This window comes from Dasypus novemcinctus, chromosome 4 (assembly GCF_030445035.2).
Source record: "Dasypus novemcinctus isolate mDasNov1 chromosome 4, mDasNov1.1.hap2, whole genome shotgun sequence".
Classification (NCBI taxonomy): Eukaryota; Metazoa; Chordata; class Mammalia; order Cingulata; family Dasypodidae; genus Dasypus; species Dasypus novemcinctus.
Window position 1 is genome coordinate 166,665,802 of NC_080676.1, and position 22,630 is coordinate 166,688,431.

General features: G+C 68.3%; 1 protein-coding gene across 4 annotated transcripts in view; it reads right to left on the minus strand.

Annotated features, from left to right (window-relative positions):
* Positions 1-22,630, minus strand: part of ITGB2 (integrin subunit beta 2) — a 49,597-nt gene that overhangs the window by 10,846 nt on the left and 16,121 nt on the right. For all 4 annotated transcript variants that reach the window (XM_058296345.1, XM_058296348.2, XM_058296347.2 and 1 more), the window contains exons 2-8: positions 14,113-14,173; positions 11,980-12,068; positions 9,070-9,250; positions 6,716-6,886; positions 5,771-6,012; positions 4,360-4,515; positions 3,014-3,109 (exon numbers count right to left, since the gene is read on the minus strand). In XM_058296345.1, the coding sequence (XP_058152328.1) occupies positions 3,014-3,109; positions 4,360-4,515; positions 5,771-6,012; positions 6,716-6,886; positions 9,070-9,250; positions 11,980-12,068; positions 14,113-14,173 (996 nt within the window). The remainder of the gene's footprint in view (positions 1-3,013; positions 3,110-4,359; positions 4,516-5,770; positions 6,013-6,715; positions 6,887-9,069; positions 9,251-11,979; positions 12,069-14,112; positions 14,174-22,630) is intronic.

A 22,630-nucleotide genomic window follows, 5' to 3' on the forward strand; every position in this document is an offset into this window, starting at 1 on the left:
GAAACCACGAGGCGATCGGAGCTGAGCTTTCATTATTTTCCTAGTTTGATTTACAAACCTCCAGACGCTTGGTACCCACGGAGGACGGCCCCACCCCCCTTGCCCGGCGACCCGCCCTGCCACCCCGCTACGGCCAGGCCCCCCGGCGCCCCGGGCTCGCTCGCTCTGTCCTGTCCCTGGCTCACCTCACCCGGCGCCGTGGACTCAGCTTCAGCCACGCCGCGCCACGTCTTGGCGCCGCCCCCTGCGGCTGAAGGGCACCCCGAGTGCGGGCGTCTGGCTGCACTTGCAGCCTTGAGCTTTTCCCGCTGGCTGCGTAAAGCGCGTAGGCGCTCGCGTCCTGGCGGCGCCCGGCTGGCCGGGCCTGCGTGAGGCCCGTGTCCCCTGCCGCCACGTGGCTCACGGGCGACCTCACACGGGGCCCACGGTCGGGTCACTCCCCTGCCCAAACCTGCCCACGACGCGTCTCCTCACGGGGCCGTGAGGACCTCACAGCATGCCCCCACCCCTGTGCCCCTCACCAGGGGCCTGGCATGCTGTCCCTGCAGGCCGCCCCTGACCTGCCACCCTTTCCAGGGCCCGTGGAACGGTGGTGCGGCCTGCCTGGCCAGCAGCAGTGGCCCCACTGCCTGCTCCCATCGCCCGCTGCCCGTCGCCCGCTGCCTGCTGGGCCACAACTCCCGCCACCGAGCAAGCTCTGTGTGGTGTCCCTGAGGATCCGAGGGGCGCGGCCGCCGCCTCCCGGCCACGGAGCGCAGATGGAGGCTGCATGTCCTGCCCGCTCACACATGCGGCCGACAGGCGGGGCAGTGCTCCCACCACCCACCCCGGGGGCTCTGCCGCCAGCCCCTCCTCATCCCGGGGGCCCTCGGGGCCGCCCCCAGGCTGGAGTGGGGCGACCACCAGCAGGAGTGCTTGGTCGCCCATGAGATGATGGGGACGGCGGTCAGCCGCGCCCCCGTGGCGCTGTCGGGGAGGGGTGGTTCGGGGTGCGCCCTGATGGCTGGGGACCGCGGGACGCGCGCCTTAAAGCAGCAGAGCCGGGCCTTCCCAGCGCTCTCATTTCTTAACTTCCCCGACTCCAAGTTCATGCTCCCCTGGGCGGCCGCGGGAGGTCTGCGGGCAGGAGCGCCGGCCGGCACAGCCCGACTTGTCGTGGGGCCCGGGCGCCGTCCACTCTCCAGAGCCGACAACGGGCTCCGCCGAGGGGCTCCTGCGCGGCCCCCCTCCAGGCAGGCCAAGGGGCCGAGCGTGGCTGCCCGAGGGCCCCGCCCGGCGACGCCTGGCCGCCAGCCTCCACGTGTGGTGACGCCGTCCTCCTGCGGCCGAGGTCACCGGCGCCGGGCCCTGCGCTGCGCGGTCGCCTGGGTGGGCTTCGGGGTGGGCTGCAGCATCCCCTTGTGTTTAGCCAGCCCAGCTGTACCTCGAGTACACGGATCCCGGGACGTGGCCCCAGCAAACTGCTGCCCCCCGGCCAGGGCCCTCTCCGGAGGCGGGTGGGGGGCGCGGGGCCCAAGGGGGGTCCTCCCAACGGCGGGAGCCAGGCGGGCAGCTGTCCCCTGGCCCTCGGTGTGCACAAGTGGCAGTGCGCGCCCCAGTGCAGGGCCGTGGGAAATTCTAGTGCTTTCCAAGCTCGGAGCGTGGCGCGCAGGCTTGGGGGGCTGCGGCGAAGCACACGCTGAGGCCCCCGCCCCCTCCGCTGCCGTCACCCCCGTGGGGTCCGGGTCTCCCCGAGGCCCCCTGGTGACCACACCCCCTTGCTCTGCTGCCCTGAGTGGGGGCGGTCTGGAGAAGACGCCTGGAGAAGCCAGGCCCCCCCGCACCCACTGGGGGGCACCCCGGCGCCCCCCGCCACGCACTGAACGCCCCATGATGACGCGCTGGCCTGAAGCCGTTCTCCTGGAAGGCAGCAGGTCCACCTGCTGGGGCGGGAGCTGGGGGGAGCGGGCGCGGGCCGGGGCCTGGGTGGGTGGCCCCGGGCCTGGCCCTGCTTCCCCCAGCGGGCGCTGTGCGCACAGACCCCCAGCGGCCGCGGGGTCCGGCTGCGGCCTGGCTCGTGGTCTCGGGCTGGCCTAGGGAGGCACCTGCGCCCACACCGGCCTCTGGGCCCGCCCAGACCCGCGGAGCTGCGGCGAGCTGGGTGCTCACGAGACTCCACCGTCCCGGCCTCCGAGGACCCCGCGCCCTGGAAGTGGGTGACCGCGCTGCCGGGGAGCGCCACAAACCCCCGGGGTCCGTCGACCCAGGCATGCCTCCCCCGACCCTGGGGCGCGTCGTGGCGCAGGCCGTGCTGTACCAGGCCCCACGGCCGGTGGCCGGGCCAGTCGGTGCCAGCCGGGGAGGAGCCGAGACTGAGCATGTCCCCTCATCCCCCTGGGGCGGGACCCCCACTCGGGGCGAGACCTCGGGGGCGCAGGCTGCGCGCCCAGGCCCTGCTGCGCACCCACTCCTCACGGGGGGGGGGCAGAATCCTCACAGCCCACCAGGGTGAAACGGAAACGCAAAAACAGGACTGTGACCGTGCAAGATACAGCGGGAGGACGGGAACAGAGCCGCTCTCAGGTCGTTCTGGATCCCAGCTCCACGAGCGCGTCGGGAGGGCTCGGCGCGGCGGTCAGGGGTGCGCGCAGCACAGGGCGGCCTTCCCCCGAGAAGCCCACCAAGCTGTCCCCTCGAGCCCCGTGCGCCCTGCGCGCTCCCCGGGCAGGTCCACACTGGCCGTGTACGATGCAAGGCTCCCCGCCAACAAAGGCGGGGCCTGCGCTCCAGAGGCGCGCCGCGTCCCAGCAAAATCCAGACCCCCGAGCCCAGCGCTGGAAACGGCCGCCCGCGCGGAGGGCCCAGCGCAGGGAGACCCCGTCCACCTGCACGCGCGTCACGCCCGGGAAGGACAGTGGCCCTACAGCGTCCCCCGCCGGCCATGCCGCACCTCCCCGCCAGCCGCACCACGCAGACACCACCCACCCACCAGCCACACCACGCAGGACACCACCCACCCGCCGGCCGCACGCACCTCGTAGGTTTTCACCATCCGCTTGGTCACGGCGAAGATGGGCTGGATGTTGCTCTCAGCCAGCTTGTGTGCCAGCTGCCCCACCGACGGGTAGTCCTGGGGAGAGGGGCCGCCGCTCAGAGCCCGAGGACCCCACAGCCCTGGGCGCACCGTCCTCGCCGCCACCGGCGTGTCCCGATGCCTCCAAACGCGCAAAATAAGCGCCACCGTGGGAGCCCCCGATGCTGACGCATAGTCGAGGAAACACGGGACCGCGCCGGCTCCGTGCCCAGCGCCCGGAGGCCCGCCCCTCGGCGGGGACGGGGCGCTGCCGGGCAGAGGTGGGCGGGCGGGACGGGGCAGCCGCTCGTGGGCGGCAACGGCATGGCCCGCGCCTCCTCCGGCGCCCCGGTGACTGACACCCGCGCCCGGCTCCACGGGGGCCCTGGGCACAGAGGTGCCGCTCCTTGCTGTCTGAGCACCTGGACCCTGAATTCCGCCCCGGCCCCCTGGCCCGGCCATGGCCTCTGGGTGAGGCCCCGTGAAGCGCCCCGGGGGCCTGCGGTTGGCGTCGTGGCCACAGTGGGCCGGGAGCGGGGTCCTTGAGGCAGCGGCGGCTCCATGCCACGGCCTCGGGGTGCGGCAGGGTCCCACTGCCGGCTCGCCCCAACTCGAGGCGGGCAGCCCCCTCCCGCCCCCACCGCCCCGCCTCCCGCTCACCCCTGTCCTCGAGCCCCTCAGTGGGCCCTGCCCCCACCCGGAGCTGGCGCAGGGAGGTGCCCCACGTCCAGGGAGGGGCGGGGGCCGCTGTGCGCCGTGCCCCCAGCCTCTGGCTTAGAGGGCGCCCCGGGGGGTGGGCCTGCAGGAAGGCAGGAGCCCAGGGTCGGGCTGGCGCCGGGGTGGACGCGGGGCTGCGGGCAGGGGGTGGGGAGGCAGATCTGTGGGTGGGGGCTCCGGGGGCAGCGGGGTCCTCGAGGACCCCGTGTGCGGAGGCTCCAGCCTTAGCTGTCCATTCAGACCTGGAGGGGCCGGGCCGGCGGGGTGCGCCAGCAAGGACCTACGGGGGCCCGGCCGGTTGCGCCCCACGGCAGGGCTGCGCCCCCAAGGCCGGGCTGCGCCCCACGGCAGGGCTGCGCCCCCAAGGCCTGGCTGCGCCCCACGGCAGGGCTGCGCCCCCAAGGCCGGGCTGCGCCCCACGGCAGGGCTGCGCCCCCAAGGCCGGGCTGTGCCCCCAAGGCCGGTTGTGCCCCCACGGCAGGGCTGTGCCCCCACGGCCGGTTGTGCCCCCACGGCAGGGCTGCGCCCCACAGCCGCCTGCGCCCCGGCGCTCTGCCTCGGGTGGGCCGCGCCAAGGGGCCGGGACTCACGAACTCGTCGCTGCTCTTGTACAGGTTGTCCTCCAGGTGGCAGTGGCCGTCGTTGGGGGTCAGGATGGCACCCAGCTTCCCGTCTCCCGCGAAGTGGAAGCCGTCGTCCGTGGCGTACACCAGCAGGCGCGTGACGTTGCGCCAGCCGATCTCCTTCTGCAGGGGAGACGAGTGGGGTTACCTGACTCGGTTTCCCCAGCCGGGCCTGCCCTGGGAGTGGTTTGACGCAGAGCTGGTCCTGGGCCTCGCCGTTTCCTCCGAGGGGCTTCAGAGCAGGAGAACTGAGGGCGGGGGAGTGGGAGAGAGGGGAGGGGGAGGGAGGGAGGGGACGCAGCCCGGGTGCAGCGTCCAGTCCAGTTGCAGCTTTCCAGGCTCTGGCTCATGGGCAGCACTGGCCCATGTGTGCCAAGACCAGGACTTCGAAAACCCCGATAAAAATATAGGGGTCCGGGGAAGCGGATTTGGCTCAATCGATAGAGCGTCCACCTACCACATGGGAGGTCCGCAGTTCAAACCCAGGGCCTCCTGACCCGTGTGGAGCTGGCCCATGCGCAGTGCTGGTGCACGCAAGGAGTGCCGTGCCATGTAGGGGTGTCCCCCGCATAGGGGAGCCCCACGCACAAGGAGTGCGCCCCGTAAGGAGAGCCGCCCAGTGCGAAAGAAAGTGCAGCCTGCCCAGGAATGGCGCCGCCCACATGGAGAGCTGACACAGCAAGATGATGCAACACAAAGAAACACAGATTCCCGTGCCGCTGACAAGAACACAAGTGGACACAGAAGAACACACAGTGAATGGACACAGAGAGCGGACAACTGGGGGGCGGGGGAGAGGGAAGGGGAGAGAAATAAAATAAATCTTAAAAAAAATATAGGAGTCGAGGAGAAAACGTATGTTTGAATTAAAAAATAAAAAAGGCCTCTTAAGCCCCACAATTTCAGATCTGGGACCAAACCTAAAAAAATAACCCCAAGAAGAACTAAAAGACCCTGAAACGTCAAGGTGGTCCCGCCAGACAGACACGGGGAAGGTGGCGTCCTGAGATCCCTTCTGCTGCTGCCCAGGGGCTGGAGGCCCCCGCCTCTGTGACTGCGCCCCGCGCCGCCCCGCGCCCCGCGCCGCCCCGCGCCCACCCCTTCCCCCTCGGGCAGGGAAGCTGCCGGTCGCGGGGCTGGGCCTGGCGCTGCCGCGGCGGGGAAGGGGCCGGGCCGCGGGTCCCAGCAGAGGGTGCGGGCAGCAGGGCGGTGGGCGCCGCCGCCTCCCAGGACGCCTGGAGGGAGGTCCCGCGGCCGCCCCCGTCGTGGGTTAACTGAGGGCGAGGGAATCTGCGCCGCGGGACGGGTGCTGGCGCCCCTGCTCGGGCAGGGCGGGCTCTTGTCCCAGGCCGGGGCTCCGCGCGCCCTGGGGCCTCACCGGGCAGGCGGCCACCTGCATCATGGCGTCCAGGCCGCCCTCGGGAGCATCCAGGTTGCCCGAGATGAGCTGCTTGCCGACCTCCGTCTGGAACTGCTGCGAGTTGTCGGTGAGCGGCAGCACGTGGCGGAAGGCGAAGGGCGGCTGGCACTCCTTCTCCTTGTTGGGGCACGGGTTCCGCAGCTTCTCGGGGTGCGTGTTGACGAACGGCAGCACCGTCTTGTCCACGAAGGAGCCGAAGCCTGGGGCGGGGCGAGCGCGGGGCGGTGGGCGCGCGCGGGGGCCTCGGTTTCCTGCCTCCCCCGGGGCAAGGGAGAAAGCAGGGTGGCGTGTGCACAAGCATGTGGCCGTGCGCGCGTGTGAGGGAGAGCGTGAACATGATGACCGCACACACGTGCGATTGCACAGAGGCGTGGCCACATGAATGTGTGTATCCACGTGTGCACGTTAGGAGAAGAATGCGGATAAGTGCGAGTGTGCGTGTGTGAAAATGAATGTGTGTGCACGTGAGCAGGTGTATGTGCGAGTGTGTGGATGAGCGAGTGCACGTGGGTGTGTGCGAGTGGGAGGATGCATGGGACATGGGAGTGCACACACGTGATTGTGTTTGAGCATGTGTGCACATGCATGTGTGAGCCTGCACGTGTGCACGTGCCCCGCATAGAGACAGCAGCTCGGAAGGAGCTGGGAGCGTGCCAACGGGGGGTTGCCGACAGGGGCGTGGCACGGTGGGGAGACGCCCCCCTCCCTTGCACGCGCGTGTGCCCGAGACCTGCACTTTGCAAACACATTTCTTGGAGCCGTGGCCGCGGGGAGCCCACACCCCCCTGTTGCCTTTGCTTCAAAACCGCATGTGCGCGCTTTTCAAGGACGCGGAGGCGCCGCCTAGAGAGGGCGCCGGGAGGGGGGACGTGGGGCGGGCGGGCCCGCGCGGCTGCGGCTCACCGATGCGGCCCGACTCGGTGATGTCGTTGAGGGCCCTGAGCAGGTCGGCGCCCAGCTTCTTGACGTTCCTGAGGTCGTCGAGCATGGAGTAGGACAGGTCCATCAGGTAGTACAGGTCGATGGGGTAGCCCTTGGCCCGCCGGAACGTCACGTTGAACGCGGCGGCCTGGCCTGCGGGCAGACAGCGGGCGCTGGGCGGGGCTCCCGGCGCCGGGCGGGGGTCTCGGGCTCTAGAACTTTCCCTGCGCATGGCGGCCCCCCAGGAGAGCTGCGGGTGGAGGCAGGGGGCCCTGAGGTGTGAAGTTCAGGTGACGCAGGTGTTTAGTGTAAGCACGACCCAGGCAGCAGGACGGCCGGACGACGGCGGGGACACGAGGGTAGAGAGCGCCCGCTCCCCCACGCGTCCTGGGGTTTGCTTTTGGCCAGACCTGGAGCCCTGGCTGGCATGGCCTCGGCCCCCTGTCCAGCGCCCGGTGCCGCGGCTGCCCCCGTGAGACCCAGGCAAGCCCTGCCCCACCAGCAGCTGCTCAGACCCGGGACCCGGGACGCGGGACGCGGGGGGATCGGCTGTTCCCTGCTGGTCACGCGCCCAGCAACGCAGCTCCCCCCCCACTGTCCCCTCGCGGCTGGACCAGGGTCCCCCGCTCCTGTAGGGCTGACCCCTCTGTCCTGCCCCAGAAGCTGCCCGACTATCCCAACCACTGCCCTTTCAGCCACGTGTACCCAGGCCGGTCCTTGGCTCAAGACAACCTGCTGGGCCCTGTGGGCTCCCCTGCCCCTGGGTGGCCACACAGCCTGACCCAGGTCCAGGGAAGAGTGGGCACAGGAGGCCCTACTGTGGGGGGAGAGGGGAAGGGGAGGGGGAGGAGGGGGAGGAGAGGAGGAGGAGGGGGAGGAGGAGGGGAGTGGGAAGAGGGGGAGAGGGAGGAAGAGGGGATATGGAGAGAGGGGCAGAGGGAGGGAGGGGGAGGGAGGGAAGGGGAGGGGGAGAGAAAGGAGAGGGGGAGGGGGAGGGAGGAAGAGGGCGTAAGGAGAGCGGGGAGGGAGGGAGGGGAAGGAGGGAGGAAGAGGGAGACTTTCTCCTGAGAGAAAGGAGAAAGAAGGGGGAGAGAGGGGGAGGGAGGGGGAGAGAGGGGGAGGGCGTCCTCTCCTGCTCTGTGAGCACCTGGGCCCTTTACGGCTTCAACGGCAAAGACCCCCGCCCCGCCCCGCCCCGCAGCGCCCCTCCCTGCTCTCCCTTCCTGTGGCCCCTCCCCCGGCCCTGCGTGCGCACACACGCGCACACGCACACCACACATTACTGAAGCACACGGCAGACACACACACGGACACCCCACGCCCCACATGTGCGGGTTCGCGTAGCCCTGCACAGCACGCGTGAGCACCACACGTGCGCACACGTGGCCCCACCCGCCCCCGCACACCCACCACACGTGTACCACGTCCTCCAAGGTCCTGGAGGCGTCGTGCCTGGAGGGACCCACTGCCCCCGCCCCTGCCGCTGCCCTCCCTGACTCCCCCCTGCCAGCCGCGCGGCCTGGGGGTCCCTCGTGCGCCCTGTCTGTAAGCGGGAACCCGGGCCCCGCGGGGCTCCCCGCCAAGTCCAGTGGTCAGGGGCGGGGTCCCAGGACGGAGGCGCGGAGCCCAGGGGGCCCCAGGGCCCAGCTCGTCCCCCAGGGAGCGCCCCCCCCCCTGGCCGTGACGTCACTGCCCCAGGACACATCCCTCCACCCCCCCACCCCCGCTCACCCGCTGCACTCGCCCCCCCCCACGCCTGGCCTGCTGTGCTGGCTCCCACCCCCGCCCCCCTTGCCTGGGCGCTGCCCTCGCCAGCTCCACCTGGCAGGGGGCGGGGCCGGAGCACTCCTGGGAAACTCCGCGGGGACCCGCATCCAGGACACCGACCTGACCCGGGAGGGTGCGGCGCCCCAGGTGGCCTCCTTCAGCCCCACCCCCACCCCCCAGGGCATTTCTCTGCTGTCCCGAAGTGCCTGTGGGCAAGTCGGGTTGAGGGTGGGTGTAAACCAAGTCTCCCAGGGCTTGGCTGCGGGACTTATCAGAGCCTTTACTCTGCCAGCATGCGTCCTGGCCCTCAGAGAAGGGGACAGGCGGGGTCTTCCACATGGCTTACCCTGCCCAAAGAACAGAGGGCATGCACCGGGTGAAGTGAGGGTCCGGACACCCAGCTGCAGACGGTGGGAGGTGGGGAGGGGCGGGGGGCCGTGGGGGCCTGAGGCCTCGCCCGCCCACCCTGCCGTCGGGTCCGGGCGCTGCCCTGTGGGGTCACTCCTGACCCATGAGCAGGACCCAGACCCCCGGGCAGCAGGTGCCTGGCCCGGCGGGGCCGCGCCTACCTGGTCGCAGGTACAGCGTGACTTTCTGCGGGGACAGCTGCTTGTGGCCGCCCTGCGTGTCGTCCTGCGGCTCGGCAAGGCTGCGTGGGTCCACGATGTCGTCGGCCGCGCAGCCCCGCTGCAGCAGCTGCTCCCTGGTGTCACAGCGGGCGGAGCTGGGCTCCCCGCGCCCGGTGAAGTTCTGGGGGGCGGTCAGGGGTCAGGAGGGAGGCGAACCCCAGGCCCTCTCCTCCCCTGCACCCAGGACGGGGCCGGGGGTCCCGGAACGCCTCCCGGCGGTGGGGAGGGGCCTTTTCTCCCGGCTTCCTCCAGCAGCAAAATGGCGTGGGAGCTGCGTCCCCGGAGGCTGGCTCTGGGCGGGGTGTCATCGGGTCCTCCTGGGCTCCCGCCCTCCATCCCCGCGCCTGTCTCGACAGCGGCTCGCTGCGGGGAGCAGGGTGCCGCGGTGCCTGGACCCCACGGCCCGGACCAGGCAAGCCCCTCGCAGCCTAGGGGGGAGCGGGAACCTGGGGCGTGGGGGTCCCCAGCCAGGCCTCTATCCCCTTGACCACTCGGCCGGCCACGGAGGCCCGGAATCCTGCAGGGTGGGGTCCTGGCAGGGGCTGCCCGCCTCCAGGGCAGGGCAGGGCAGGCCCCAGACACAAATCACCAAAACAGGGCCAGCTCTGCCTCCCGGAGCCAAGGCAACGCGGGCGGTCACCGTGTGGCGGGAGGCCGGGGAGGGGGGACCCCAGGCCCTGACGCGCCCCTGGACTCTTCTGACTGGGGCCAAATGGATGTTTTAAATGCTCAAAAAATAGGGGAAGCAGATTTGCCTCAACTGATAGGGCGTCCATCTACCACATGGGAGGTCCGCGGTTCAAACCCCGGGCCTCCTTGACCTGTGTGGAGCTGGCCCATGCGCAGTGCTGATGCGCGCAAGGAGTGCCATGCCACGCAGGGGTGTCCCCCGCGTAGGGGAGCCCCACGCGCAAGGAGTGCGCCCCATAAGGAGAGCCGCCCAGCGTGAAAGAAAGTGCAGCCTGCCCAGGAATGGCACCGCACACATGGAGAGCTGACACAGCAAGATGACACAACAAAAAGAAACACAGATTCCCGTGCCACAGAGAGCAGACAACGGGGGAGGGGAGGTGGGATGGGAAGAGAAAGAAGCTAAAAAAATTTTTTTTTAAATCCTCAAAAACTAAATCAACAGGAACAGGAGCCCAGCTGCGCTTGGAAGGAGCCACCGCCGCGGGGCAGGAAGGGTTAAAGGAGGTGAGGCCGTCCCACCTCCTCCAGAGGAAAGAGGAAGGCCTGCCCTGCTCAGAGGCCCCTCGCCCTGCCCCGAGGCCTTGGCGCCCAGGGGGGGGCTAGGAGCGCACCTGGGTGCGGCAGGGTTGAGAAAATGGGGAACCGCGCTGAGGCTGCGAGGAGCCGGGCTTTTCGCAGGGAGGAGCCTGGTTCTTTGAGGAGCTCCTGAGTGCAGGGCTGGGGCAAGGAGGGCACCCGGCGAGCCCCAAAGATCTCCCTATTCCAGAAAGAAGTAAAAAGGGCTGAAAGAGGACGGGGCGGTCGAGGGCATGCAGGGGCTGCCGCAGGGGGGCTGCTGGCGGCCACAGCAGGAAGGGAAGAGGGGCGTGAGGGATTGAGCCTCCTAGTAAAACAGAGCCCTCACGTCCATAATGACAGCGAGAGACAGACACAGGGACGAGAGAATCAGAGCGATAAGGAGAGGGTGAGGGGGGAGGAGGTGAGGGAGGGGCGATGGGGGAGGAGGAGGAGGCAAGGGGGAGGGGGGGGAGGAGGAGGGAAAGGGGGAGGTGAGGGAGGGGGGAGGAGGGAGGGGAGGGAGGGGCAAGGGGAGGGAGGGTTGGAGGCAAGGGAGGGGGAGAAGGAGGTGAGGGAGGGGGTAGGGAGGGGAGGAGGCGAGGGACAGGGGTAGGAGGGGGGGAGGGACAGGGGAGGGAGGGGAGGAGGCGAGGGGGGGAGGAGGAGACGGGGGAGGGGGAGGCAGTCCAGACAACTGCGACCCTGGCGACAGGGACGGGAAAAGAGCCGCAGTGGAACAATGGCAAAGTCTGCAGTTTTATCAGAGGGAGGCGGAGCGGTCAGCACCCTGGTCTCGATCACCTGTGGGCGCCTGGTTCTTAAGAATTGTCCTCAGAGTTGTGCGGGGCCAGGGGCCCGGTGTGCGCAGCCCACACAGGTGGTGGAGAAAAGTAACCCGTGGCCGGGGTCTCAGGACGCCCTCGGGAGGAGGGCGTGGTCGGGCTGGGCCCCGGGACCCTGGGGCTGTGACGGGGGCTCTCGTCTCCGGCCGAGGCCCTATCACGGTTCCTGGCTACTCTGGAGGGTGCAGGGGGTTTGGGGTCACAAGGGAGACGAAGTCACTAAGGGAAAAGAGGAGCCGCGTCCCAAGAGGGACTCCACGCGTCCTGCAGGTCCCGAGAGCGGGGGTGGGGGGTGGGGGGGCGGCCTGGGGGCTTTGGGGCTGCTCGGAGTCCACTGGCAACCAGCTGCCCTTCCTTCCTTCAAGGCCATCGCCCGGCTCAGCCTGCTCCAGGGGGCACAGAGCTTCCTGCCCAGGCTGTCCCCCACCTCCAGGGGACCCCAAATGCAGTGTCCAGCCCTGAGCCCACCTTCTCCCTCCAGGGGGACCCCACAAGAGAGCACCCAGCAGAGCACCCAGCCTGGCCCGCCTCCAGGCGTGGCCAGTTCAGGACACACAATGTCTGTCTGTCTCTCGCACAGAGCACCTGTGGTCCTGGGCTCTCCTGCTCCCAGCAGAACATGGACTTGGTCATGCTTCTGGGCTCAGGAGCAAAGAAGAGGAAGAAAGGTGCCTGGGAAATGGGAGCTCAGGGCGGGAGGGGGAGTGGGCAGAGGCCGAGGGGACCCGGCACCGGCACCAGGGAACGTGACGCTCACCAGTTTCTGGCACCAGGCACAGCTGGGCCCCGACTCCACACAGTCCCGGCAGGTGCTGACCTTGTACTTGGTGCACTCCTGGGAGAGGACTGGGGTGAGAACAGGAGCTTTAGTGGAGGGCCTGAAGATGCAGACTCAGAATCCCCTGGGACCAGTGCGTGGTGAGAGACCAAACAAGCAAACAGATGGATGAGTGGAGGGACGAATGGATGAATTTATGGATGGATGGATGATGGGTGGGTGGATGGATGGATGAATGGATGGATGGATGGGGGTGGCTGAAAGGATGGATGATGGGTGAATGGATGATGGATGATGGATGATGGGTGGGTGGATGGATGGATGGATGAGTGGATGGATGGATGAAAGGTGGATAAAGGATGGATGATAGGTGAATGGATGATGGATGGATGGATGGTGGATGGATGGATGAATTTATGGATGGATGGATGATGGGTGGATAGATGGATGAGTGGATGGATGGATGGGGTGGATGAAAGGATAGGTGATGGGTGAATGGATGATGGATGGTGGATGGGTGGGTGGATAGTGCATGGTACATACATGATGGATGATGGGTGGATGGATGGATGGTGGATGGATGAACGGATGGATGGTGGATAGATGGGTGGATGAATGGATGATAGATGGTGGATGGATGGATGAGTGAATGGGTGATAGATGATGGATGATGGATAGATGGATGATGGGTAGATAGATGGTGGATGGATGGATGGATGAATTTATGGATGGATGGATGATGGGTGGATGGATGGATGGTTGAGTGCTTGGATGGGGGGTGGATGAAAGAATGGATGATAGGTGGATGGATGATGGATGGTGGATGGATGGATGATGGATGGTGGATGGATGGATGGTGGGTGGATGGATGGTGGATGGATGAATGGATGGATGGTGGATAGATGGGTGGATGAATGTATGATATAGATGGTGGCTGGCTGGCTGGGTGACAGATGATGGATGATGGATAGATGGATGATGGGTGGATGGATGGGGGATGGATGCTAGATAAGAGATGGATGGATGAGCAGGTAGATGGGTGGATGTTGATGGGTGGGTGGATAATGATTGTATGGATAAGTGGGTGATGAGTGGATGGGTGGGTAGATGGGTGGATGGACAGATGGAGAGATGAGTGGATGATGGATTGTTGGACGAGTGGGTGATGGACGGGGGATGCCTGCCCCTCCCCACCTTCATAGCTGACCTTACAAGGGGAAAATGGGCAGTGTAAGTAGACTCCCACACAAAAGCCCAACTGTAGAGAACAGCAGGAGAAGGCCTTGAGGTGAGGCCGGGATAGAGTGAGGTGGGAGCTGTGACGGGCCCAGGGGCAGAAGCAGCGGCAGGTGGGAGGGTGCAGGTGGGAACAGCAGGTGTGAGGAGGCTGGGGCGGAGGGTGAGAGAGGGGGAGGGCCGTGCTGACCACCGGTGAGCCGGCTTTGGGGAACCCGCAGGGCTTAGCAGAAATGTCCACGGTCAAATGCATACCCTGGGGGGTGCTGGGGAAGGGGCGGGGAGCCACTGCCGGTGTGCGGAGACAGATGGCGGTGGTGGGCAGGTAAAGGGGTGAGGGGTGCTGGGGTTCTGGGCAGGTGTTCACGGCGGAGTCAGTGGGTTGGATGAACTCACGGCCAGGATGGAGCCGGCCACGCAAGCAGGGGCGAGGCCGTGGGAGGGGTCCCTCCCCTGGGAGGGGCAGGTGTTGAGGGGAGTGGCGGGCCCCAAAGTGCTACCTTAGACGAGCTGAGGTACCTGTCAGCCATTAAAGGGAGACGGCGCGGGCACCTGACGGGCCGGGGGAGACCGGAGGGCGAAGGCAGGAGGCTGGGCCGAGCCCCGGGCCCACCCGCACATGGAGGGGCATGGAGGGGGCGGGCACCGTGGGGGGTGGCAGCGCCTCTGGGCAGCCCCGGGGCAGGGGGTCCAGGAAGAGGGCCAGGCCAGGAAGGGTCTGAGGGGGGTCCAGGTAAGCGGGGAGCCCAGAAAACGTTGGGGCCCCCTTCTGACACTGGGAGAGGCTGAGCCCGCATCTGGGTGTGCCCCGGGACCGTGGGGCTAGCGGCGCGGGAGGGCGAGGCCTGTCCCTCCGCCCCGGGACGCAGCACTCACCGGACGCGAGGGAGAGCAGGGCCACCAGGGTGGGCAGCAGGGAGCACCGGCCAGACATGACCTGCGGAGAGAGGGGGCCGGGTGATGGGCTCGAGCCGCCTCCGGGGCAGCGCTGGGCGGCCGAGCGAGCAGAGGAGGTGTCTGCATCGGGGCGGGCAAGCGCGGGCCGCCACCCCCTCCACGGGGCAGGGCTGAGCTGCACGTGGGGCGGGGCGCCGGGCAGCCACGTCTGCTGAGTCCCAGGCCTCGGGACGAGCAGGGACAGCACACACACGCCTGCACACGGAGTGCCACACGCATGCACACACGTGTGCACACACACGCACCAAGGCACACACACGGTGCTGCACATGCAGGCACACTCGCATGCATGCCACATCTGTGCACACACAGATGGACAAGCCTGGGGCAGGCCCTGTGGCCGCTGTGCTCCCCGTTGTGGGCCCCGTGTCCAGGACAACCCTGGATGCGACCAAGAGCAGCGCTCGGGCGGCGGGCAGGCCTGGGCGGGGCGCGGCTCCTGCTGAGCCCCCGCGGGCCCGCGACGCCAGCAGCCCCCTCAGAGCCCCCGCAGGAGTCCTGGTGCCCCCAGCCGCCGGCCCCCGGGCCCAGCTCTCTTGTTTTCTGGGTCCAGGCCACACTGTCCTTCAAGTCCCAGCGCCTCCGGCTGCAGCGTCCACACGCGTCCAAGGACAGGGCCTGGTCAGTGACCCTCACTGGCCTGGATGCTTCCAGGGGGGCACCATGTGCCCCCGGCCACGGAGAGGCCACAGCGGCGCCTTCCTAACGCAGTGCCCACCCCGGCTGTGCCCTATGGCCCAGAAGCCACAGCGGGGCCACCCCGGCCCCCGGCCTGGCGCAAAACACCATGCCCCCAGCTCGGCTTCCGGGAGGCTCCGCGCCAGCAGGGTAGGTGGGCCCCGGCCTGCCTTCACCGCACCGGCTCGTGCAGCCCCTGACGCGAGCCCTCCGCCGCCGCTGGGAGCAGAGGGCACCAGAGCCGCGGGGCAGGAAGTGGAGTCATCCGCCAGGACGCATCTTAGCAGAAGCCGACAGCGGCAGCGCTCCCGAAGCGAAGCGGATGCAGGCCCCAGCTCCCGGTCCTGCTCTCCTCTCCCGGGCGCGGCACCCATGGGTGTGGCCGCACAGAGTCTCCTTGGGGTCCCCGGTCTGAGCAGCAGGGCCAGGCCAGCGTGAGGACGGCAGCCCCTCGCGGTGGGACGGGCCGCTCGGGCCTGGAGGTCTCGGGGCACACCCGGCAGGCGGGCCCTGCACTCGCCGCCTCCCCGCAGCCAACGCATTCGCGGCCAGGGCCTTTGAGGTCAGGGGGACCACGCAGGACCCCCACGTGACCGGAGGAGCCCACGCCTTAGAGGCCCCCCCTGAGCTCCTGCTGAGATACATGCTGAACCTGGGAATGCGCAACGGGACCCCAGCCTCCAACCGCGGCCAGAGGCGAGGCGTCGTTGCGCCTGCTCTGACCGCCGGCACCCGGGAGAAGCCCGCCGGGGAGGCGCTGGGGGTTCACCCAGCCCATCCGTGGGAGACGGCCGCGAGCTCCCCGGCTCAGGGGTAGGGGCCCCGGCGCAGACTGGCCCACCTCTGCCCTGTGGCCCCCAGCGCCTCGCGGCCCCCCGCGTGCACAAGTCGAGCCCCCAATGCCACAGCCGCCCTGCGGGGCTCCGTCCCCAGCGAGGGGTCCCGCCAGCCTCAGTACAGGGTCCAGCAGGCCCCCTTGGGGGGCGCTAGCAGGGCCTTGAGGGCGAGGGTCGCCACCCTTCCCGTGACGCCCCGGCACGCGGTTGAGGACAGCAGACAGCGCTGCGCTTTCTCCAGCCACGCGGACCCCACCCCAGCCCTCCTGCAAACAGCCCGAACCAGCAGCACAGACCAGCTCCCCGCAGCCTCCGCCTGGGGAAACTGAGGCAGAGCACAGCAGGCTGGGGGCCGGGGTGGCTCTTCGTGGAGGCTGGCGGGGCGGGGCTGGGTTGGAACAGACCACCCACAGACCGCAGGTCCCGACCTTGGCCACAGGAAGTGGGGGGGTGGCGCCTCCCGTTATAGCAAGAGTCCTCTCCCCACGTGGTGACCGCATGTGGCAAGCCTCGGGGTGGGGGGTGCTAGAGGAGGGAGGCCCACTCCCTCCTTGGCCCCACAGTGGGGGGTGGGCAGGAAGGTCACACCGGCAAGGGGGGGTTGGCCCAGAGACTGAGCTGCCGGGAGGCAGCAGAGGCCCCGCGCGGCAGCCCCTCCGTGGCCGTGGGGGGCCGGGCGGGTGGTCAGCGAGCCCCCACCCGAGCGGGCCTGAGTGGGTAGGGAGGCCCAGCCTCCCCAGCCTGCTGGCCTTCAGATCCAGAGCTGCAGCAAGAGGGGGTCCCCTCGCCGAGACTTGGGGTGCAAAGGCCCACAGCAAGCCTGCCTGAGAAACCCGGGGCCCCACCGGCCCGTCCTAAGTCCCACAGAGCTGCCCCCGACCTCCCCCTGCCCTCTGCGGGTGGCGCGGCTCGAGCACAGCGAGGAAGCACCCCGCCCCACGGCCCTTCACCTCCCCCGGAGGCACCCGGTGTGTGCAGCTCGCAGCTTGCTGCGTGAAGGGCCTAGAGGCTGTTTTGAAAACATGAAAGCAGCAGTAGCGCAGAGACAGGACGCGTCCCTTCTCAATCGCACGTACGCACTCGCAGTTCCAAAAAGGAGCTATAATCCCTGCAGCTGAGCAGAAGGAAAAGAGGAAGTGTGAGAAAAGAACAAGAAAGGAGCATGGGGTAGGGCTTGCGGCCGCAGGCCAGGCCTCCACCTGCGGACAGAGACCGCCTGAGGGCTGAGGGGAGCCCACGCTGCGGCGGCGGGGGCTATGGAGGGCAGAGGCACCCCCTGGGAAGGTCGAAAAGGAAAGGGAAGCAGAAGTAAACGTTGCTCAGGATTCGCAGACGGTCGCCAGCCCTTTGAGCTCAAAACACGTCCCACGCGATGCAACCACTTTTGCGTTCCATAAACAGAGCGCGGCTCTGGAAGGGGCCGGCTGCAGCGGGAGCCCGCAGCACAGCGGCACGTGGGAGACGAGACCGTGGGCGGCGGGAACCCAGGGCGCGGGGACTGAGAGGCCCTCTCTTCTCAGAAACTTCAGCCCTGTGGAAGTTTTTCCAAGTGGTTTGTTCATCCTGGTGAGATGTGAAAGCAGACATTGTAGGGGCCGCAGTTTCTGATCGAAATGGCACAAAATGAGTCAATCCCCCCCACGCTGATCGGCACATTTAAAAACGCTCTGCTGAGCAACTCGAGCCGAAGGGGGACTCCAGATGACGCTTATGGACGCTTTGGAAAAGGAGCAGTTGACACGCTCCCCGGTCGGATACGACGGAAAGCCGCAGCCCAGGACGCAGGGCGACGGCTTGGCGCCTCCGACGCTGCTGCTGAGAGCAAAAGCGTGAAAACAGAAGTACGAGGCTGCGAGCAGGATGCGAGAAGAGTAATGGAGCCCTGGCGGGAGGTGGGACGTGCAGAGAAGGGGCAGGTGGTGACGAGAAGGCCAGCAGCGCTGAAGCCAAGGACCCCGGCAGGGCTGTTTCCTCGGACACAGCAGTAAAGGATGCTCGGGAGAGGAGACGCCCTGGTGACGGCACGACGTCCAGACAAAGCAGACGTGCTACGAGACTGTAAAAAGCACGAGAAAGCTGGGGGAACTGAGGAGGTGAGACCCTGGCCCAGAAGCCCAGGACAGAGCACGAGGAGCAGGTGGGACCCAGGCCTTGGAAGGGGCCGGAAGCAGCCTTCTGCCTCTCCTGAGAAAGGAGAGCTTGCTCGCTAGGAGGGCGTTTCCTCCGTGGCAAACACAACTCGGCACCCTCTCCGCACCACGCACGGGCTGTGCCACTGTCAGCGGAAGTGCAGCTGGCAGGAAATAAAATAACAAACGAGCTGGAAGGAAATGGTCTCCGAGCGAGGAAACCTTATTCTAAGCGTAAAAGCGAAGGAGGAGAATATACAGGAGCCAGGCGGATGGACAACGGAAAACTTATCCTTAAGAGAGTGCCTGGACAAATGCATTTAACCCTGTCCAACGCCGAAGGTCAACAGTGAGCGCATCCTCTACCGGGATTTAAAGAAACGAATAACACAAAGGCACGGGCCTCCTGGAAAGGCCGAGGGCCCCGAGCAGCTAATTCCCAGAAGAAACGGGCTGCGCCCAGGCGCGCGGGGAGGGCCACCGCGCAGTGGCAGGTGTGGCGGCTCGTTTCCGGCTGGTGGAGCGACGGCCTTGGCACTTACAGAGGCTGCCCAGGGCGACCTCACGCGGCTTAGACACGAGGGACCCGTGGTGGCGCCGGCACAGATGGGCGGGCGGCGCGTGGACACAGGCTGAGCACGTCGCAAACGGGCGGGACCGCGTCAGGTTTAGGAAGGGGGCGGAGTCGGGGGGCCCCGGGGCCGCGTTCGTTCGCAGCCGTGTGTGCGCAGCGTGGGCTCTGCGCTGTGGAAACGCTCAGGGACCACGTCGGCTGCCCACGGGGTCCCACGGGGCCTGGGTTCCCGCAGCCTTCCCTGCTCCCCGCGGAGCGAGGGCCGCGCGGCGCGCTGCGTAGCCCACCTAAGTGTTTAGGGGTTTACCCTAAAGGAAGTCGCGCGGCCATCGCAGAGCACGCTTCTCAGTGTTTCCCTAACGGCCCGAGAAGACGTTCAGCGACGTAGGGCGCAGGCTGCAGAGCTGCCTCTGGACTTTCGCGGCCAGAAGTAAATGTTTGGGGAAAAGTATCCGGTGCTTCCCTCCGGCTCGGGGCAGTCTTTGTTATTTCTCTTCTGTGTTTTCCAAGCATTCTACAGCAAATTTACACAATTTATATTTTCTGAAATCAGAATTCCATGGCGGTTGATGAATTGCCCAGAACTTTCTTCAGATTCCTAAAGCGACCAGGTTTTCTCTCCCGACGGCGGCTGTTTCCGAGGACGGTCGTTTCTCGGTGGTGGGCAGGGCCGCGGCTGACGGCCTCGGGGCCCGCGGGGAGGTCTGCCCGCGAGGCAATCACCGCGTCGTCGCTCGGCCAGCGTGCCCTGGCATCACCCGGGGCCTCCGCTGCTCTGGGGTCCTCCAGTCCAGCTCTGCTGAGACCTGGCAGCCCCCCGCTCCCCACACCACCGCCACGGGCACCGCAGGGACCTCGGCCCCCCCCCCGCTGCTGAAAGCCCCCCCAGCGCACGGCCTCGCTTGACGCCAGCTGAGATGACCTGGGGTTGGCTGGCTGCAGGCGTCCTGCCCACTTGGGCCCCAGGAGAGCCCGGCCGGCCACGGGGGGCGGCAATGGAGGGGGGAGCCGGCTCTGCCCAAGGACCCCCAGCCCGAGCCCCGGCTTGGCGTCTCCGCCATCCAGGCGGACCTCAGCCGCCAGCCGGGGACCCCGGGAGCCCTACCTGCCGCCGCGCAGGTGCTGACCCCTCCCCAGAAGCTTCCGGCACAGGAGGGTGGCGCTGCTGCTCCCGGCACGGGGGTCCCTGCCTTCAGATAGGCTCTGAGCGGCCACGGGCCAGCCCGCCCCAGCCCGCCCCTCATGCCGGGAAACCGGGACGCATGGGTGGTGGCTGGTCAGTGTGAGGCGGGGGCTGGAGGGGGCCCGGGGTCGGGGCTCCCGGTGGACGCAGGCCGGAGGGGCGGGGCGGGCTGCTGGAACATTGGAACCTGCCCCTCCCCTCATCTCCGGCCCTGGACGGCGGCCCGAGCCCCCCTCCTGAGCCGCGCGACCACCTCAGCCCCGGCCGCGCCCCTCCCGGCTCCCCGAGCCCCCACTTGAGAGGGCGCGCGGCGGGCACCCCGCGGTTTTGAGGAAGGGAGCCCTGGGCACGCTCTGGGGCCAGGCCTGCATCCCCAGGCCCCCACGTGCGCTCCCCCTTCACCGCGAAGCCGTCTCACCAAGGGTGGGAGCCCCTGGAAATCTGTCCTGCCCTCTGAGGGAGGTGCAGAGAAAAGGGGGTCCCTCCTGCCAGGCGGGTGGGGCCGTGGACCCTGCCCTGGGGTCCCTGCGGCTGGCGAGCGCGGTCGACTCTGCAGAGGCGACTCGGCGGCTGTGCTGGGTCCCCGGACCAGGGCGGGACGGCATGGCCAGGTAGCTCTGCCCACCCCACCCCCCACCAGATGGATGGGGGTGTATGACCCCCTCGGGCGCCCGGGGCCACGCCCCAGCTCCGCCTGCAGGCACTCTCCACCCACCAAGCGTCGAGGCCAAGGCCCCCTGCTCAGGGCACCCCGGTCGCCGCCCAGAGCCCAAGGGGGTGGGGGGGGGTGTTCCCTCACGGTGGGGTGCGTGGAGAGGGCGGAGCTGGCCCCACCTGTGGGTGTTCCCCGATGTCTCCGAGACCCCTGGCTCTGCGGGACCCTCGCCGAGCGCCTGGGGCAGCCCCTGGGTGACCGGCCGGCTGCCCCGACACCACGCCAGGTGGCGCCCACCAGATGGACGTGCAAAGCGCGGCCCAAAGCCACGGCCTCTCGGCCGCCCTGCGGCCCCGGGCACAGTCCGGGCAGGGGCAGGGCCAGGCCTGCCTGGACCCTCCCCTCCCACGAGCCCCCATGATGCCCCCCTCCAGGGGAGGGCGCTCACGCCGCGGACAGGGACGCGGAGCCGCAGGGGGCCGGTCTGAAGACACCGCGGGGGCCCTCGGCGCCTGTTCGTGTGCCTGGTTTAATCGTGGTAACAGCTGTGGTTCCCGCGTCGGCTGTCCTGGCTCGTCCTAGCCTTGGCGACGCGGCAGAGCGCCCAGCTCAGGTCAGCACGGGGGGCCGGGCTACGCGGGGCCTGGGGGCCTGGGGTCTCCAGCGTGGCCCAGACCGCAGGCCCCGCTCCGCTAACAACAGCTCCCGCGGGCAGAGGCGTGGCCAGCGGCCCCCGCAGACCAGCCTGGCCCAGGCGCCTCGGTGGACAGCTCCCCGCTCTGACCGGAGGAATCAGAAGGGGCACGTCCGCGTTCTGGACACGCTGGAGAGCGAACCCGAGACTCCCAGGGCGCCGCCACCAGGCCTGCCCGGGCCGAGGCGCAGCCACGGGAGCCTGGCGTCCACGGGGCCGACTCCACTGTGCACAGCGTCCAGCCTGCGGCCCTGCCCATCGAGTAGTCCCCACGGCCTGGGGCGACCTTGACCTCAGGGTGGCCTCAGGGTGACCTTGGCCTCAGGGTGCTGTCAGCCTCACGGTGGCCTCGGCCCCAGGACTGCCCAGGGCAGCGTCTGTCCTCATCTCACTCACCTGGGAAGCTGCCAGGCCTGCGGCCGGCCTGGGGCTCTCAGCACTGCCCCATGGCGGAAGCCGGGGTGGGGGGTGAACCTGAAGTGGCCGCCTCCCCATAAGGCGCTGGGGCGACCGAGCCACAGCCAGAAGCTTCCAATAGCCCTTCCTTCCCATAACTCCCAGAACCCGCCACGGCGCCGCCCACGGCGCAGCCTCTCCTTCACAGACACAGGCCGCCGCCACGGGAGGGCAGCTGAGGGCAGCGGCTGCCCCAGGCCCTCCCATCACACACGCCCACGTGCATGTCACGTACACACGGGAACACCACGCATGCTCACTCACAGCACACGTGCACACATGCACGCCCGCTAGCACACACGCATTCATCACACGTGTGCGAACATCAGGTGCTCGCGCATCACATACATCCACACATGTGCTCACCCCACAGTCACACATTCACACAAGCGCGCACACGGTACAAGTGTCCACGTACATGCACATGAAACATGCATGCACACTCGCATGCACACGCACACACCACACACACACGCCAGACAACTCACACGTAATGCCCAGCACCTGCACACGCTCACGCCGCCCCAGGCACGCGCTCTCAGGCCATCGCCGCACGCCCCTTCCCCACCCCGGGGTCCCGTCCTCCCTGCCGGCTGCTCCCAGGCCCCCTGCCCAGGACGGCGCTGGCCGGCCCCTGCCGGTGGGGGAAGGCTGGGCGTGCGGCGGGCTTGGAGGGCCGGAGGGAGGGGCTGGCCCCAGCGCAGGGCCCCGGTGGGTCCACTGGCGGGCCGGGGGACAGGCCCCCCTGCCCCTCCCAGGCAGCCTTGGGGACCTGTGGCCATGATGAAGCCACTTGTGCTCAACGCCTGGACCCAAAGCGCACCCAGGGCGGGTGCCCGGGAACGCGGGGCCCGCCGGGGCTTTCGCTGCAGTCAGGCCGGTGGCGCCAGGCCTGCTGGAACTCTAGAGAAGCCACGGCCACCACGAGAAAGCGTGCTGCCCAGGGCACACTGCACAAACCTGAGGCATACCCAGGGACACACAGGCGCCACCCAGAGACACCACACACACACACACTTGCACACTCACATACACTGCATCACACACACAGACACACACTACCGCTTACCTCCCCGTCTACACGCACGTGAATACACACACTCGCACATACCACCACCTACACACACAGTGACACACGGTCACACTACTGCTACTACCACGCACACCACAACGCACAACATAAGCTCTTGGCGTTGTCTGGGATGTCGGGGTTCACCCGTGTACCCCGGAGG